This window comes from Crocuta crocuta, unplaced genomic scaffold (genome assembly GCF_008692635.1).
Source record: "Crocuta crocuta isolate KB4526 unplaced genomic scaffold, BGI_CrCroc_1.0 scaffold54, whole genome shotgun sequence".
In the NCBI taxonomy this organism is placed as follows: Eukaryota; Metazoa; Chordata; class Mammalia; order Carnivora; family Hyaenidae; genus Crocuta; species Crocuta crocuta.
In genome coordinates, this window is record NW_027530356.1 from 3,232,286 (window position 1) to 3,247,124 (window position 14,839).

The 14,839-nt window shown below is 39.4% G+C and overlaps 1 protein-coding gene across 1 annotated transcript in view; it reads right to left on the reverse strand.

The window, feature by feature from the left end:
* Positions 1-1,492: 1,492 nt before the first annotated feature.
* WWTR1 (WW domain containing transcription regulator 1) overlaps positions 1,493-14,839 on the reverse strand; it is a 138,750-nt gene continuing 125,403 nt past the window's right edge. The window contains 3 exon segments of the mRNA XM_077765890.1: positions 1,493-4,913; positions 11,486-11,598; positions 12,763-12,896. Of these exon segments, the coding sequence (XP_077622016.1) occupies positions 4,729-4,913; positions 11,486-11,598; positions 12,763-12,896 (432 nt within the window). The 3' untranslated portion in view covers positions 1,493-4,728.

Consider the following 14,839-nt stretch of genomic DNA (forward strand, 5'->3'; position numbering starts at 1 on the left):
GGGGGGGGGGGGAAGAGATACAAATTGTAACAGTGAGATATTTTCTAAGTCTGGTATTTGCAGACTTAAGTGTCAGTCAAAAGTTCTCACCACAAAAAAAGAAACTGTAACTGTGAAATGATACATGTATTAACTAATCTTACTGTAGTAATCATTTTCCAATATATACATAAAATCACTGCATTGTTCACCTTAAACTTACATAATTTCAATTATATCTTTAAAAAGCTGGAAGAAAACCAGAAGAGAGACTAATTTGTATTGTATTTATTGCTAAAAATAGAAAGTACATTTTTCATTCAATGTTTGAACTCTACACATCTTCTCAAATATTTTGTGGAATGTAGTGGGAAAGAAACCAAAAAAATGTTTTTATACAAATCAAATGTGATTTTTTTTATTTTTTAAAATTTTATTTCAAAATTTATTTTTTTTATTTTGAGAGACAGTGTGAGTGGGAGGGGCAGAGAAAGAGGGAGAGAGAGAATCCCAAGCAGGTTCTGTGCTTACCATGATGAGCACTGAGTAATGTATAGAATTGCTGAATCTCTACATTGTACACCTAAAACCATTATAGCACTGTATATTAATTGTCCTGGAATTAAAATATATTTTTTAAATTTTTTAAAAAAGGAATGTATGAGACTTAGGACTCTGGAATATTGGTAAGCTGTTTCCACCACCATTTCTCCTTTCTGCTGGTTAGTTTGCTTGAAAATATTTTTCTGCTCAGAGTGCTGTCACCTAATGTTTCTGTGAAGTGGACAAAAGTATTACAGTAGTGAAAATCAAGGGACTCAATGGACAGCGAAAATATACTATCGCAAGCCCACATTCAGATAAGCTGTTTTTAGCTTTGAAACAGAAGCCACACTCTACTGTTAATATCACAGGATAAAGACTGAAAATCTTACTTTTTTTTTTTCTCCTCCTAGACAACTTCTTGTTTTATGTTTATTTATTTATTGTGAGAGAGAGAGAAAGAGCACATCGATGTATGCAAGCAGGGGAGGGGCAGTGAGAGAAAGGGAGAGTCTCAAGCAGGCTCTGTGCTGCCAGGGCAGAGCCTGATGCAGGGCTCAGTCTCCCAAACAGGGAGATCATGACCCAAGCCAAAACCACGAGTCAGATGCTTAACTGAATGAGCCACCCATGCTCCCTGAGAATCTCAGAGTTCTGACATCTCAATCTAATCGGTGAGGGTGTTAGGACAGTGTAATTTAAAAAAAATTATATATATATATTAATTATACATGTAACATAAATTCCATACACAAAAAGTCTCAGTGGATTGCTTCACATAAAGTGGAAACCAGAATCTGTGGATATTTAGAATATGGAAGACCACACATCTGAAACAAAACAATGTTGGCCTACAAAATTTTCTTTCTTTCATTGTCTGCCAGGAGGGTTACATAAGCTTTTCTTCAGTACCACTCAAAGCCCTGAGTAAAGGAACACACACGAATAATGAAAAGACAAAGGCTCCAAGTGGAAATTGAATTGTATTTATTTCTCTTATACAGAATCAGAAGTAAAAACCAGTACCAAACTCTAGGTAAAATGGTTTGATATGACTGATTTGGCTGCATACCTTCTGTACGCACAGCATTCTAAATTAAAAATAAACACACGTATGTCATATTACAAAATGTAGAAGTAAAATTGTTTTTTAAAAAAAGTTAAAGTACTAGCACATAAATGATGTAGTGTGTTAGGGAAATCGTCTCTGTCAATCACCTATTTTCCCAGTGAAATTAATCTACGATGTCCTTTTTTAACAGCTTATTCTTTTTCAGATAAGTTATACTTTCAGAATTTACTGTCTAACTATGTCATGAGAACTCAACTTCTAATTAGCAACACTTCTCTCAGCTTCTACAGAGAGCTTTTCTATCCCGCTGGGGTCAACAGCACCCACCCCGCCACTGAATGTTCCAGTCAGTTTAACCTGCCTCCCTGATGTTGCAATCAGCGAAAGAGATGGCATTTCACATCCTGAACACTGTGGGGAAACACTAGCAATTACTTACTTAGATTTAGTAGAACTGCAAATAGGTCTTGACAATGTATTTACCTCAAGAACATGTGTTTTATCAGGAAAAAAAAATACCTGAAAGATCTCTGAAATTATGTTTCCATTTCAATTGTTCATATGCCTTTTCTGTGGCAGAGGTATTAGGTGAAATGTTGAAATTTGCTCATTTAGGACTAAAAAGACTAGATGTCCTGGCAGTTCTTTTATAATAAGAAATATAAATAGCACCTTGTCGTGAATTCTGCAGGGGTTTTAACACTTACAATTATAGGAAATACCCTTTAAAAAGTTGTTCTTACATTTAGATTTCTAGCCTTAGTGTTCTTTAACAAAGGCCATATTCTATGGCCTTAAAAACAAAACAAAAAAATTACATCTGGCTTTGTCTATCAAGTAAGCACAGAGTCATGGTTCATATTTAATTCTGGAAAAAAATATTTGTTATGTTCATTAATAAATGCTTCAACTAATTTCACTAAAAAAATTCTTCTAGTATTTTCTAATGCCACAAGCTTACAAGGAAATTACTTCTAAAAATTGATAACACAAATCATCGATGTTTTAACTACTTTAAAAAAGAGGGTTATCTGTTTCTTTTACACATAATAACCTGAAAATTAGCCTATAAAAATATTTTTAAAAAAATACAGTAACACTGCTCAGTTTCATTAGGTCCCTTGTTTTTTGTTTTTTCTTAGAATGTACAACTCTTATTGCTCACAAAAGAGAAAAAGAAGTAGTGCTCCCTTCAATTTAGTAGCAACATAAACATCTACCCCCAGCTCTCTCAGAGCGCTCAGAGAGAGAAGGAATCAGAAGAACATAAACCGTGGGTCCTTCGGGAAAAAGAAATCACTTCATTGTGTCGGAAGCAGCAGCGGGCATGAGCTCTTGTCCACAGACATGCTCAGCATCGCGGACAGGGCAACCCGGGCCCTTCCTCTGCTTCTTCCACATAAAGTGCACCAAAGCCTTTTCTTCTACAACAGTGTCTCCTGGGATAAAAGCTGTAGTAGAAAATCGTTGCTTTGTTTGTTCGGGGCACCTCTCTGACCTCCTGCTTGTCTTGCTTCTGGGGTGTGATCACTTGTCGACTTCCATTTCACAACTAATCCTTTCCACGATATACCGTGACTTTACTACTTCATCTCTGACCTTTTCACTTGCCTTCTTTCCAACAAGATAAAATGTATTCTGCCTGTCTATATTCTGGTAGATTGGAAAGGATCTTACTTGAGATCCCCAATAGATAAGCCCCCTTGGGAATTGAAGGTTCCTCTCAGAGACCTGAATTATTAATGTCTTTCAAAAAGATATTAAATTCATAGATTATAAATAACGTCAGTTCAAAATATTAAACAATCGAGGACTTCATCAGCAATGCAGGCAGAGGTCCATGCCGGGTGAACCTGATGCTCTCTCTCAGTCCTTAAAAGCTAATAAAAAATGTTTTTGGTTACATAAGAGGTATTGAGTACATATTTCATGCCTTTTTATACCAACTGTAGCAAACAGGGTTAGGATAACATACTTAGGAATCAATTTTACTGAATTCAGAAACATGTCTCCACCATACACCCTCAGAGGGCAGTTTTTTACACGTCAGTCAGAGATCTGCTTCATCCTTCAAACAGTTTCATAGATAAGATTATTTTAAACACTTGAAACCTTGAAAGCAAAACCGATAAGCCTTCAGAACTTAAAAAGCAACAGTTTACTCTGTGTGCCACCAGGCTGAAAGCTATGTGGTCCTCATGTCTTCAGAACAAGTTTTTCAAAAGACAAAAATACAGCCGCCACTGATGCATCAAAAACGTTTGGCTGCCCTTTGTCATTAGCTACAAAATGATTGTGCGATATAAAATAAACACCAAATTCTAAGCTGCAAAGAAAAAAAATCCAACTTGTAATTTTAAAAAGTTTTGTTTAATAAATGCTCATCATTAGTACCAAACTGGTCTCTTTCATGAGATCTGCCGTGTAGGAGCGGTGACTCACGTTCCCGCTTCCCCTCTGGCTAGAAGGGCGGGTTGTCCAGACGCTATGCAGCAGAGTAATGAGAAAGGACAAAGTACAAAAGACCGTGTGCGCTTTTGCAAATACGGAGTAAAAGAACCATCAGAACCAGCATGGATTCAAAACTACATTGTATTCCATACAGCGGAGATCTACTATCCATACAATGATTTTTTTTAAAGCTCAAGTTAAATATTTTTTAAAGCATTTGGTACTACTGTCATCAGTACAGTTTTTGAAACCATGAATCAGGTTTAATTTCATGTACATTTCCTGGACCGAGCCGCCTGTCACAAGTCACTGCCTGTGGTCAGCTTTTTGTGGCTTATAATCAATTGACGTATAAATTTCAACTAACACCCCTACAGCTTAGACGTGGGGCAGCAGATAGAAAAACAAAGAAGCGATTCTGCATGATCAATTCTGCATAGCCCTGAATTCACAGGCATTCAGGCCTGCAGAAAATGAAAATAGAATATTTATTTGTTTATGTTGCACTTAAGTTACTGTCAATCAAATCCAGGCAATGATTAAACTGGCCACATGGAAAGGAGGGAGCACTGAGTCATGGAGGCAGAAAGTGGACACCTGCAGACTTGCTCTGCTCCATTGCTTTTTCCAAGAGGCCCAGGAAATGTCAAGTCACGGCTGCATCCAAGTTACAATGGCACTGACTACAGCCAGGTTAGAAAGGGCTCGCTTTTGTTGAGAGCAGACTCTACATCATTGAAGAGGGGGATCAGGTCTTCAGATTCCAAAGTTCCTAGGTCAACGTTTGTTCCCGGAAGACAATCAAGAAAATCGGGGAAACGGGTCTGCTGAGGATTGATGTTCATGGGTGTCTGTCCTGCATTTTCTCCTATAACAGAATAAAAGGTGACCATTTTAATTCCTTGTTTTAAGTTCTTGAAGAGCTAACAGCTCTCATCTTCATTAACACAGTCCTTATATTTAAACAGAAGACCATACTGCTACAGGTCTAAAACAGTTCACCTCTGTGAAACATTTCAGCTACCACGTTACTGAAACTGAGTTTGTGGGTGCTTACTCAGAAGAGATGCAGATGTAGGGCGCCTGGGTGGCTCAGTTGGTTAAGCGTCCGACTTTGGCTCAGATCATGATCTCGTGGTTTGTGGGTTCAAGCTCTGCATCAGGCTCTGTGCTGACAGCTCAGAGCCTGGAGCCTGCTTCAGATTCTGTATCTCCCTCTCTCTCTCTCTCTCTCTCTGCCCCTCCCTTGCTCATAATCTGTCTCTCTCTCTCTCTCTAAAACAAATTTAAAACAAAACAAAAGAAGAGATGCAGATGCTGGGTGAATCTATCCATCCTTGGTACACATGTGCAGAATGCATCAGCCCACTAGATAGGAAGGCACTATGGATCCGACCTGTGATCTACACCTTCCCATGACAGCTGCATGAAGAGCTGTTTTGTGAAAGGGAGGCCCTCCCTGTAATAAATACCTTATTACAAAGCTGAATTTAAGGATTTAACTGTAAGCTTATATTTACCCACATCATCCCTCTTTATGCTCAAAGACAGTAGTGAGGAGTTTCCTACGACCATGTTATTAAAACACTGTCTTCATTGATGGCTCTAGGGATCATTTTCAAAGTATTTTATAAAGTGAGTTCTGCAAGAAAGAGGGAGAAGGAGGATCCCAAGCAGGCTCTGTGCTGCCAGTGCAGAGGCCGACAGGGCGCTCAGGCTCCCGAACCATGAGATCATGACCTGAGCCAAAACCAAGAATCGGATGCTTAACACTGAGCCATCCAGGCACCCCTGTTTTTTTCTAAAACAGGAAAAACAAGCTTATCCAACAATAATATCTTTTTTTTTAGTGTTTTATTTATTTTTTGAGACAGAAAAAGAGACAGAGTGCAGGCAGGGGGAGAGAGGAGAGAGAAAGGGAGTGCAAAGCAGGCTCTGGGCTCTGAGCTGACAGCATGGAGCTTGACAAGGAGCTCGAACTCATGACCCACCAAGTCATGACCTAAGCCAAACTCAGATGCTTGACCGACTGACCCACCCAGGTGCCCCCATAATAGTATCTTTCATCACTGTCTAATATCCATTTAGATTTTGTCCTAAAATCTTGTTTTCTTGTCTTCATAAATTCTCTCTTACCCTTCTGTCTGTCTCTTGGCAATTATGTAATAGCTTACAATTGTCTTTGCGCATTTAAAAAATATTTGTCAAGAAGATCTACGTTCTATGATATAAGTAAGCACAACGTTGATAACTATCTCTTGAGGGATTTATGTCTGAGTGACATGATGTGCACGTATGAATTGTATTTATTTTCATTCTGTTGCACGTTACCATTGTCTATTAAAATATGTTGTATAAAAAAATAATAAAGTGGGTTCCGCAGATCACCCCTCCACATACACACACACCTGGCACCCCACAACTATCTACTTCTCTCACAATGTGTACAAGTCACAATGCACATGAGCACATTAAGGTTCTGAGAAGTCTTGTTGTAAAGAAACTGGTTTTATTTTGTTTAGGCCACTATTACATAAACCTGTTTAATCATCCAATCCTATTTGGGCAGAAATTATATCCTAAAGGAACTGGAGTCCATAGCACACGATTGAGAAAATGCTGTTCTGGAAAAATGAGATGCCTGGGATATGACATGAAGAATACACTTTCTTTATCAATAATACTGTACGAGAAAATGTCCACAGACCTTGGTGCCAGGGGACTGAACGTTTTAGCTGTATGACCTTAGATTCACTTAATTTGTCTGAATCTCAGTGCATCCATCTGAAATTAGACTGTAGGTACCTTCTTCCCACACTGGAATAAAGCACCATATATAATGTCTGCCACACATCCCGGGTTCCAGGCATCACTCACATATACAAACTTATATACAATAAATATTGATTACGCTGAGAGAAAAAAAAAAAACAACAAACCTAGGACCTCAGTCAGTGTTGATTACAACTGGTTAATTCAAAATGCCCTGATCAATTCTGAAGGGATAAAACAGACTTCAGAGACTGAGGGGCATTGCTAACTAAAGCCAGCTTCCACCCCAGAAGCATTTGTAAGAAACTTGTTAAATTAGCTTGTGTGTGTTACCAGTACAGTAGCCTTCCGGATAAGTGTTCACAGAAATTTCATTATTCTCAGCAAAACCAGAGAAATTCATTTTAATCATATGCATTTACCAGGGAGAAAAATGACATCTTTCTGAGTGATGAGGGGAACACCATCAAACTTGTATTTTGGTGTTAGTAAAGCTTAATGGCTCTTCTACAAGTCTCGCCTATAACTCATGCAGTATCAATGACTCTTGGAAATATTTTAGAGGATTTTCTTTGCAAAAGGCAGTAATTTGAAAAATTAAATCAAGTTCGACATGCCCTCATTATAGTGTTATTGATGTCAGAAAACAGTATCAAAATAGAACAGAAAATCCAAAATAACTTGTACTACCCACTAGAATGTAACAGATGAAAATGAGGCTTACAGAAATGATCTACCCTGAAAACCTATCTCATCTAAAATGCTCGGTGTCTTTTTTCCTCATCTCCAGTTAAAACCATTCATCTCTATTGATTTCCCATGGAAATTTTGTCATAATAATACATTTTATTTGTAGCCAAACACAATCTATTTTAAAGAATTTCTGTTATCCTTTCTTCTCAGACATGGAAAGCATGAGGAGACTAGTTATAAGATCCTTCACTAAGGTTAACAATTTTAAAATCACTCTCTTTGGACTGGCTTTGCAATCTCTGAAGGATATTTTTGGTCCTTGCAATTTTTATCCATTTAAAAAGTGGGAGAGACAAAAAACCCAGGCAATTCTTAAAAAGATATGCTCTTCTGATTCCTTCTTTCTCTACGCGCTCTGAGAGTGCTGGGGGTAGATGTTTAAGTTGCTACTAAATTGAGGGGAGCACTACTTCTTCTTCTGTTTTGTGAGCAGTAAAAGTTGTACATTCTTTCTAAGAAAAAACAAAAACAAGGGGCCTAACGAAACTGAGCAGTGTTACTGTATTTTTAAAAAATATTTTTATGGGGCGCCTGGGTGGCTCAGTCAGTTGAGTGTCCAACTTTGGCTCAGGTCATGATCTCACTCACGGGTTCGAGCCCCGCATCAGGCTCTGTGCTGACGGCTCAGGGCCTAGAGCCTGCTTCAGATTCCGTGTCTCCCTCTTTCTTTGCCCCTCCTCTGCTCACGCTCTGTCTCTCTCTCTCTCAAAATAAATAAACGTTAAAAAGTTTTACGTTTTTAATGTAAATAAAAAAAAATTAAAATTAAAAATAAAAATATTTTTAGACTCATTTTCAGGTTACTAAGTGCAAAAGAAACAGATGCCCCCTTTTTTAAAGTAGTTAAAACATTGATGATTTGTATCATCAATTTTAGAAGTAATTTCCTAGTAAGCTTGTGGTATTAGAAAATACTAGAAGAATTTTTCTTTAGTGAAATTAGCTAACACATTTATTAATGAATGTAACAAATATTTTTCTAGAATTAAATATGAACCATGACTACGTGTGAATACTCTAGAAGAGTGGATGACTTCCCAGCCTTTGCTGCCGCTATTCCCTTTATTCCCCACCACATCCAGCTATTGTTTGCATCTGTGATTTGCAAAGGGCATGCTCAGCTGGCTCGTTTCCATTCATCATGTGGTCAGTGAATCTAACAGACCTTTTCTAGCCACATCTGACCTGTGCCCACCCCATCTTTTCCTCTAGGTTTATGCCTACTTCCTTGAAGGACTTCACAGACATGACCTTAAATCCCACAGGCTGACTTAACCAGGATAACTTGGAAGCCTAGCTTTATCAAGTTCAATTTGTCCATGACTTCAGCCTCTCAGAAGGGGAGAAGAAAACTCTGGGCCAAGCTCTGGGATCTCATGACTCCCCACAACCCCGTGAAGTAAGCATATTACTCCCACTTAGAGGCAAGGAATCCAAAGCCCTGGCAGGTTCTATCATTTTCCCAAAGTCACTGCCGAGAAGTAGAGAAACAAAGATTCACCTTGGGTTGCCTACCTACAAAGACTATATTCTTTCCAGAATACTACTCAATTCCATCTTTTGGCTTCAAAACATTCCCTACTGACCTACTTGAGGTCATTTTTAAAAGCCATAGAATAGAACTCACCTTTCTTTCTTTTGCTTTTTTTTTAATATCAGGTTTAGATTTAGATCTCCTGAGTCTTTTCTTATTTAACTTTTGCTTTTTATCTTTACTGGCTTCCCAGTGTTTAAAAGATGAAAGCAAACACTTTTTAAATGTAGGAAGGAGCTACTTCATAAGGCTGTTCCAAAGAGGACACAATAAATCTCACACTAAAAAATAAGGACAGAGATGAAAAAAGTAAGGGAGGGAAGCAGAAGGGAGGGAGAAAACCTACGTAATAAATCGAAGAACAACAAAACAAACACTTCAAACTATTCCTGTGTGACTCCTCACAGGACAGTCTGTGCAACTGTCCAAACACATCGATGAGGACCTGCAGGGAGACCCCAAGGCAGCTGATCCATCTAACCCACTGCACTCGGAAGGCGCCGGGCTGAGTCTGACTCTTGTCTGACCGGTGGTTTAGCTTCAGAGCACACAGAGCGGTCATCTAAGAGCACAGTGTAACAGACACAGGCGCAGTGGGCAATGGCATTGGGGAGAGGACTTCTGCTCATCACAGGACAATTCATTTTCTATTGTCAGTGATGGCAGGGGGGGGGGGGGGGGGAGCAAGGAGGGGAATTTGCATGAATAATTCCAAAGAGCAGACCCCTCAGCCGTCATTTATTTTTGGTTCCAGACTATCTTCTGGGAGTTTAGCACTCTATAATTTAATCTACATTTGGCTAATAACACCAAATTTGGCTTTTGCAAATGGAGATCTCACTCTTTGAGAAAAGGAGACATGACCAGAAGCCAAAAGCCAACTGGGGTCTGGCCTACAGGTGGGGCAGGCTGGGAACTAGGTCACTAGATCAAAGTTACCCTGACTCTTCTTTTTTTTTTAACATTAAAATTTTTTTTTAAACTTTAGGGAAAGAGAGAGAGAGAGCACAAGTAGGAGAGAGGGACAGTGTAGGGGGGAGAGAGAGAAAGAGAAAGAGAGAATTCTAAGCAGGCTCTTTGCTTATCACAGAGCCCAACACAGGGCTCAGTCTCATGACCTTGGGGTCATGGCCTGAGCAGAAATCAAAAGTAGGAGGCTCAAAAACAAAAACAAACAAAACAAAACAAAACAAAACAAAAAAACCCAAAAAGAGTCGAACATCAAACGCTCAACCAACTCAGTCACCCAAGCACCCCCTTTATTTTTCTTTAAATTTTAGAGACTGACTCCTCTCTTTTAAATTATTTTTTAGATGTTTATTTATTTTTGAGAGAGAGAGAGAGAGAAAGTGTAAGTGGGGGAGGGGCAGAGACAGAGGGAGACAGAATCTGAAGCAGGCTCCAGATTCTGAGCTGTTGGCACAGAGCCCAAGGAAGGGCTCAAACTCACAAGCTGTGAGATCATGACCTGAGCCAAAGTTGGACACTTAACTGTCTGAGCCACTCAGGCACACCTGACTCTTCTTTTTAATTGCTGCGGGACATTACCATGTTGGGACTTGGTACTGTCAATCTAGAATCTTCTGCATTGCTTAACTTTCCAAATGCCTATTACCAATTGCTTCCCCAATGCAGCAAATGATACGAAAAGATATGCAGTCCACTTCACAAGAGGAAAAACGGCCCATATATTACAACTACAAGCTAGAAGGGCATGAATATTCCACTGTGGAAGAACAGCAGACCAGGCAATGGTTTTAATGCAATTGTGAGGAGAGGCTATACGAAGGAAGCAAGAAAAAAATAAATAAAGGGGGTGCTTGGGTGACTGAGCTGGGAGGAAGGAAGGGAGGGAGAGGGGGAAGAAAGAGAGGAGGAGAGGAAGAACAATAAAGGGAGGGAGGGAGAAAAAGGAAGGGGGGAGAGAGGGGGAGGAAGGAAGGAAAAAAAGGGACACCCGGGTGGCTCAGTTGGTTGAGCCTCCAACTTCGGGTCAAGTCATGATCTCATGGTTCATGAGTTTGAGGGCCCCTCATCCGCTCGCCGCTGTCAGCTTGTGATCTCTCTCTCAAAAATAAATAAACACTTTAAAAAAAGAAAGAAAGAAAGAAAGAAAGGGAAAGAAGGGAAGGAAGGGGAGGGAAGGGAAGGAAGAAAGAAAAATTTTAAATCTTGTGCCATATATAAAACTGCATTTGTATAAACTGTGGAAGAAGGGACAAGAATTTATTAATAGTGCCCGGGGTTTGGGGGGCTTTCCAGTTGTAACTTTATGTTACTGCTGAGGTGAAGTGTTTCTGGTTGGATGCAGAACAGAGACAACCAAGGGGACGATGTAAGCGTGCAAACACACTGCAAGTACCCACGAGCTTTGCTCCCACCTGTGTCCATCTCGTCCACGTTGCTGAGGAAGTCCTCTGGGGTCGTTGGGACACTGTAGCACCCCAACCCCAGGCCGCTGTCAGTGCTCTGCTCCCTTGAATGATACGGTCCCCTGGGGAGCAAAGTATGGGAGAGACTTAAATCCGAGCCCACGCCAAGAAATCCCAAAATTAAAACACAGGTCACAAAAGCCCTACACAGATGTAGTTCTGTCATTCTGTCCAGCTTTCCAGTCATGAAGGGAGGCATTAAATTAAAGGGCCTCTCTTTAATTTTTAAAGCATGCACACCAATGTCAATGAAATTAGAAGACTGTAGGCAAATAAAACTGGCCTTTCATAGTAAATTGACATGAATTTCCTTTCTATCTCAAATAGTAATTTGAACAATGTTCTGCAAATAGAGTATGATGCCATTTATGTAAATTTTTTTTTAAAAAGAAAACAATGTTCAATGTTGCTTATGAATGCATACATTAACAAGCAAAAGGAAGTATAAAAATATGTGTGATGGACACACACCAATTTCTGAATAGTGGCTACCACTAGAGAGCAAAGAAGAGAAAGAGACAGATTTCAGTAGGGCGAGGGAGGAGATGGGCTTAAATATTAACTATAATACTTAACAAAAAAAAAGATCTATGGAAGTGTGGCAAATATGGGTATTGGATACATGGGGAGAGCCTGTTATTTATATTATTCTGTACAGTTGCAATACTTCTAAGTCAACACTTTAAACATTCCTTTTCTTCATTATCATGAATTTAAAAATCCCTTTTCTTCATGATTTCAGTTACTGTTTGTTTTCACCTCTCTGGTTTTAAAAACTTTCATAATTGTATCTGTTTGTTCACTACAAGCCTCTGCAAGGGCAGAAAAGACACAGGACATAGAGACCTGCCCTTTACTTGGGTTTAAAAAGCTATAACTAAGGTTTGACTACTTCTACTCGTGAACATATTTCTGGCCAAATTAGCTTTTCTTTCTGCTCATCTGCTTCATATTTTAAAAACATCCATCTCTTTGTTTTAATTAAATTTTTTTAATTGTAAAAATAGTTTTAGACCCACATAGAAGATGTAAAAAGAGTAGCTTCCCCGAGGACAACTTACATAACCATAGTACAACTACCAACAACAGGGAATGGACGACTTCCCCCTACCCCCGCCCCAAACTGCAAGCTCCCCACCTTCCCCCAACATAAACTAAGACTCCTTGTACTCTAAGACCACATAATAAAGAAAGCAAAAATAAGTCGCTCCAAAACGTTGACTTACCCATTGAGGAAAGGATCTGAGCTATTATTAGTGATGGATCTCATGTCTGGGGTCATGGCTGGCGGGTTGACAGCAGCCTGAACAGTGACCAGAGTCTCGGCTTCCATCGGGAGCTGTCTACAGAGGGCAGCTTCCTACAGACATAGGACAGTCAGAGGGAGAGGCAAGTTATTCACTCCCTGTCACAAGAATTGGAGCAAAGTTATGTTCACATGAAAACTTTTCACCAAATACAAAGCACTTAATGTTTGTTCCCAATCAGTCAAAGCCATCAGGAAATCATTACTGCTCCTTCTTTGGAGAAAGTCCTAGAGGCATAAGTCACTTTCTGACATCTACAAAGTTGATGAGAAGGTCTGCTACTATCCACCTCAGGACACTTGTGTAACAACTGTCCCATCCATCCAATTGTCTAAATACCCAAATCATATTAAGGCGTCAAGACACTTTCTCAGAGACAAGGCTATTTTTATGCCAGGTGCTCAGACCAAATCTAAGTCAATCAAAGCAACTGATCTCCTTTGATCCAGCAGGTATGTTCTGGTCTTTGCCACAGGGTCAGACTCTACATCAAGTCATTATCTGGCAGTTCTGCGCCAACCAGGAGAGCAAAACAACCAGTTAAAATATTTGTCAATCAGTTTTTCTATTTGACTAATCATTCTGTTGACCTGATTAAAATGACTGAAGGCTGGGGCACCAAGCAGAGCCAATCCAAATCCTACTAACAACAGACTGTTTGATAGCATATGGGTTTCATTAGCAAAAATTAGAACGCTAGAATTATTTTTTTTAAGCTGGCATTACTTTGCCAAATAAAGTCGATCCAAAAGGTTATGAATTTGACTGCAATTGCTTTCTCTGGGTAAAACCTCCAGGGAGTCTCTCTCATTTTGACAACCATGAGCAGACATCAAATTCCTTTCAAATTTGCTGCTCTTTCCAGAGAAGAATACTTTTATATGTTTATACTCGCATCCAAAACCAAAGTTCGGCCCTTCCTATATTTATGCCTATCAGTTTCCCACTTTCCAGCCTGAAGTCATTGGTCTTACCATTCCTCAAACCCCAAAAACCATGGCTACAATGGCAAACAGAATATTTAGGCCATCTAAATTACGGTATCTTTGTTAGATCTCTCCCAGTCCTAACATGCTATGATTTTAAAGAGTAACTGCTGTCTAGACAAGTCTAGTGAAGTCATAGGCAATAAAAACTTTCGGTTACTAGAGTTCATTGTACTGTTATGAGGAGTTATGGTAGCACGACTCTTCTAAAACGTGAGACACCTGATTGATAAGAAACTGCATTGTTAATCTGTCTTGAAATAAACACCCTGGCAGGAAAGGGCTCCTGGCTCACTTCGTTCATCCAGGTGGCAAATAACCAGAATACTTAACTAACAAATTTTCTCCATTAATTCGTAAAAAGCAAACCAAAAAAAAAAAAAAACAAAACAAAACACCAGAAAGGAAATAAAAACAAAATTTTCATGTTTATTTATTTTTCAGAGAGAGACACACACAAGAGCACAAACGGGGGACAGAGAGAAAGGGAGACAGAATCCAAAGCAGGCTCCAGGCTCTGGGCTATCAGCACTGACAGCTTGAACTGTCAGGCCTGAAGCCATGAACGACGAGATCATGACCTGAGCCAAAGTCGGACGCTTAACTGACTGAGCCACCCAGGCACCCCAAAAGGAAATTCTTTTTAAAGGTGATTTTAGTTCATATTCCAATCTTGGAAGTACTTTCTGAATAAATCTAGAAAAATTAAATTTTTTCTGATAGTTGTTTTTACATCGCAGGAATGTGCATTAGAAAACTTATTCTCCAACCAAAGCTTACCTGAGGGCCTCATACACGACAGACTGAAGCTGGTGTCAGAAGACTAGAGTCCACACTCATAGACACAAACCAGTCTGAAAACATCTAGTCAATGATAAAATTTCTACTTCCTTTTTTTTTTTAAGTTTTTTAAACATTTTTAAAAATGCTTGTTTATTTTTGAGAGAGAGAGAGAGAATGGGGGAGGTGCAGAGAGAGGGAGACAGAGGATCTGAAGCTGGCTTTGCACT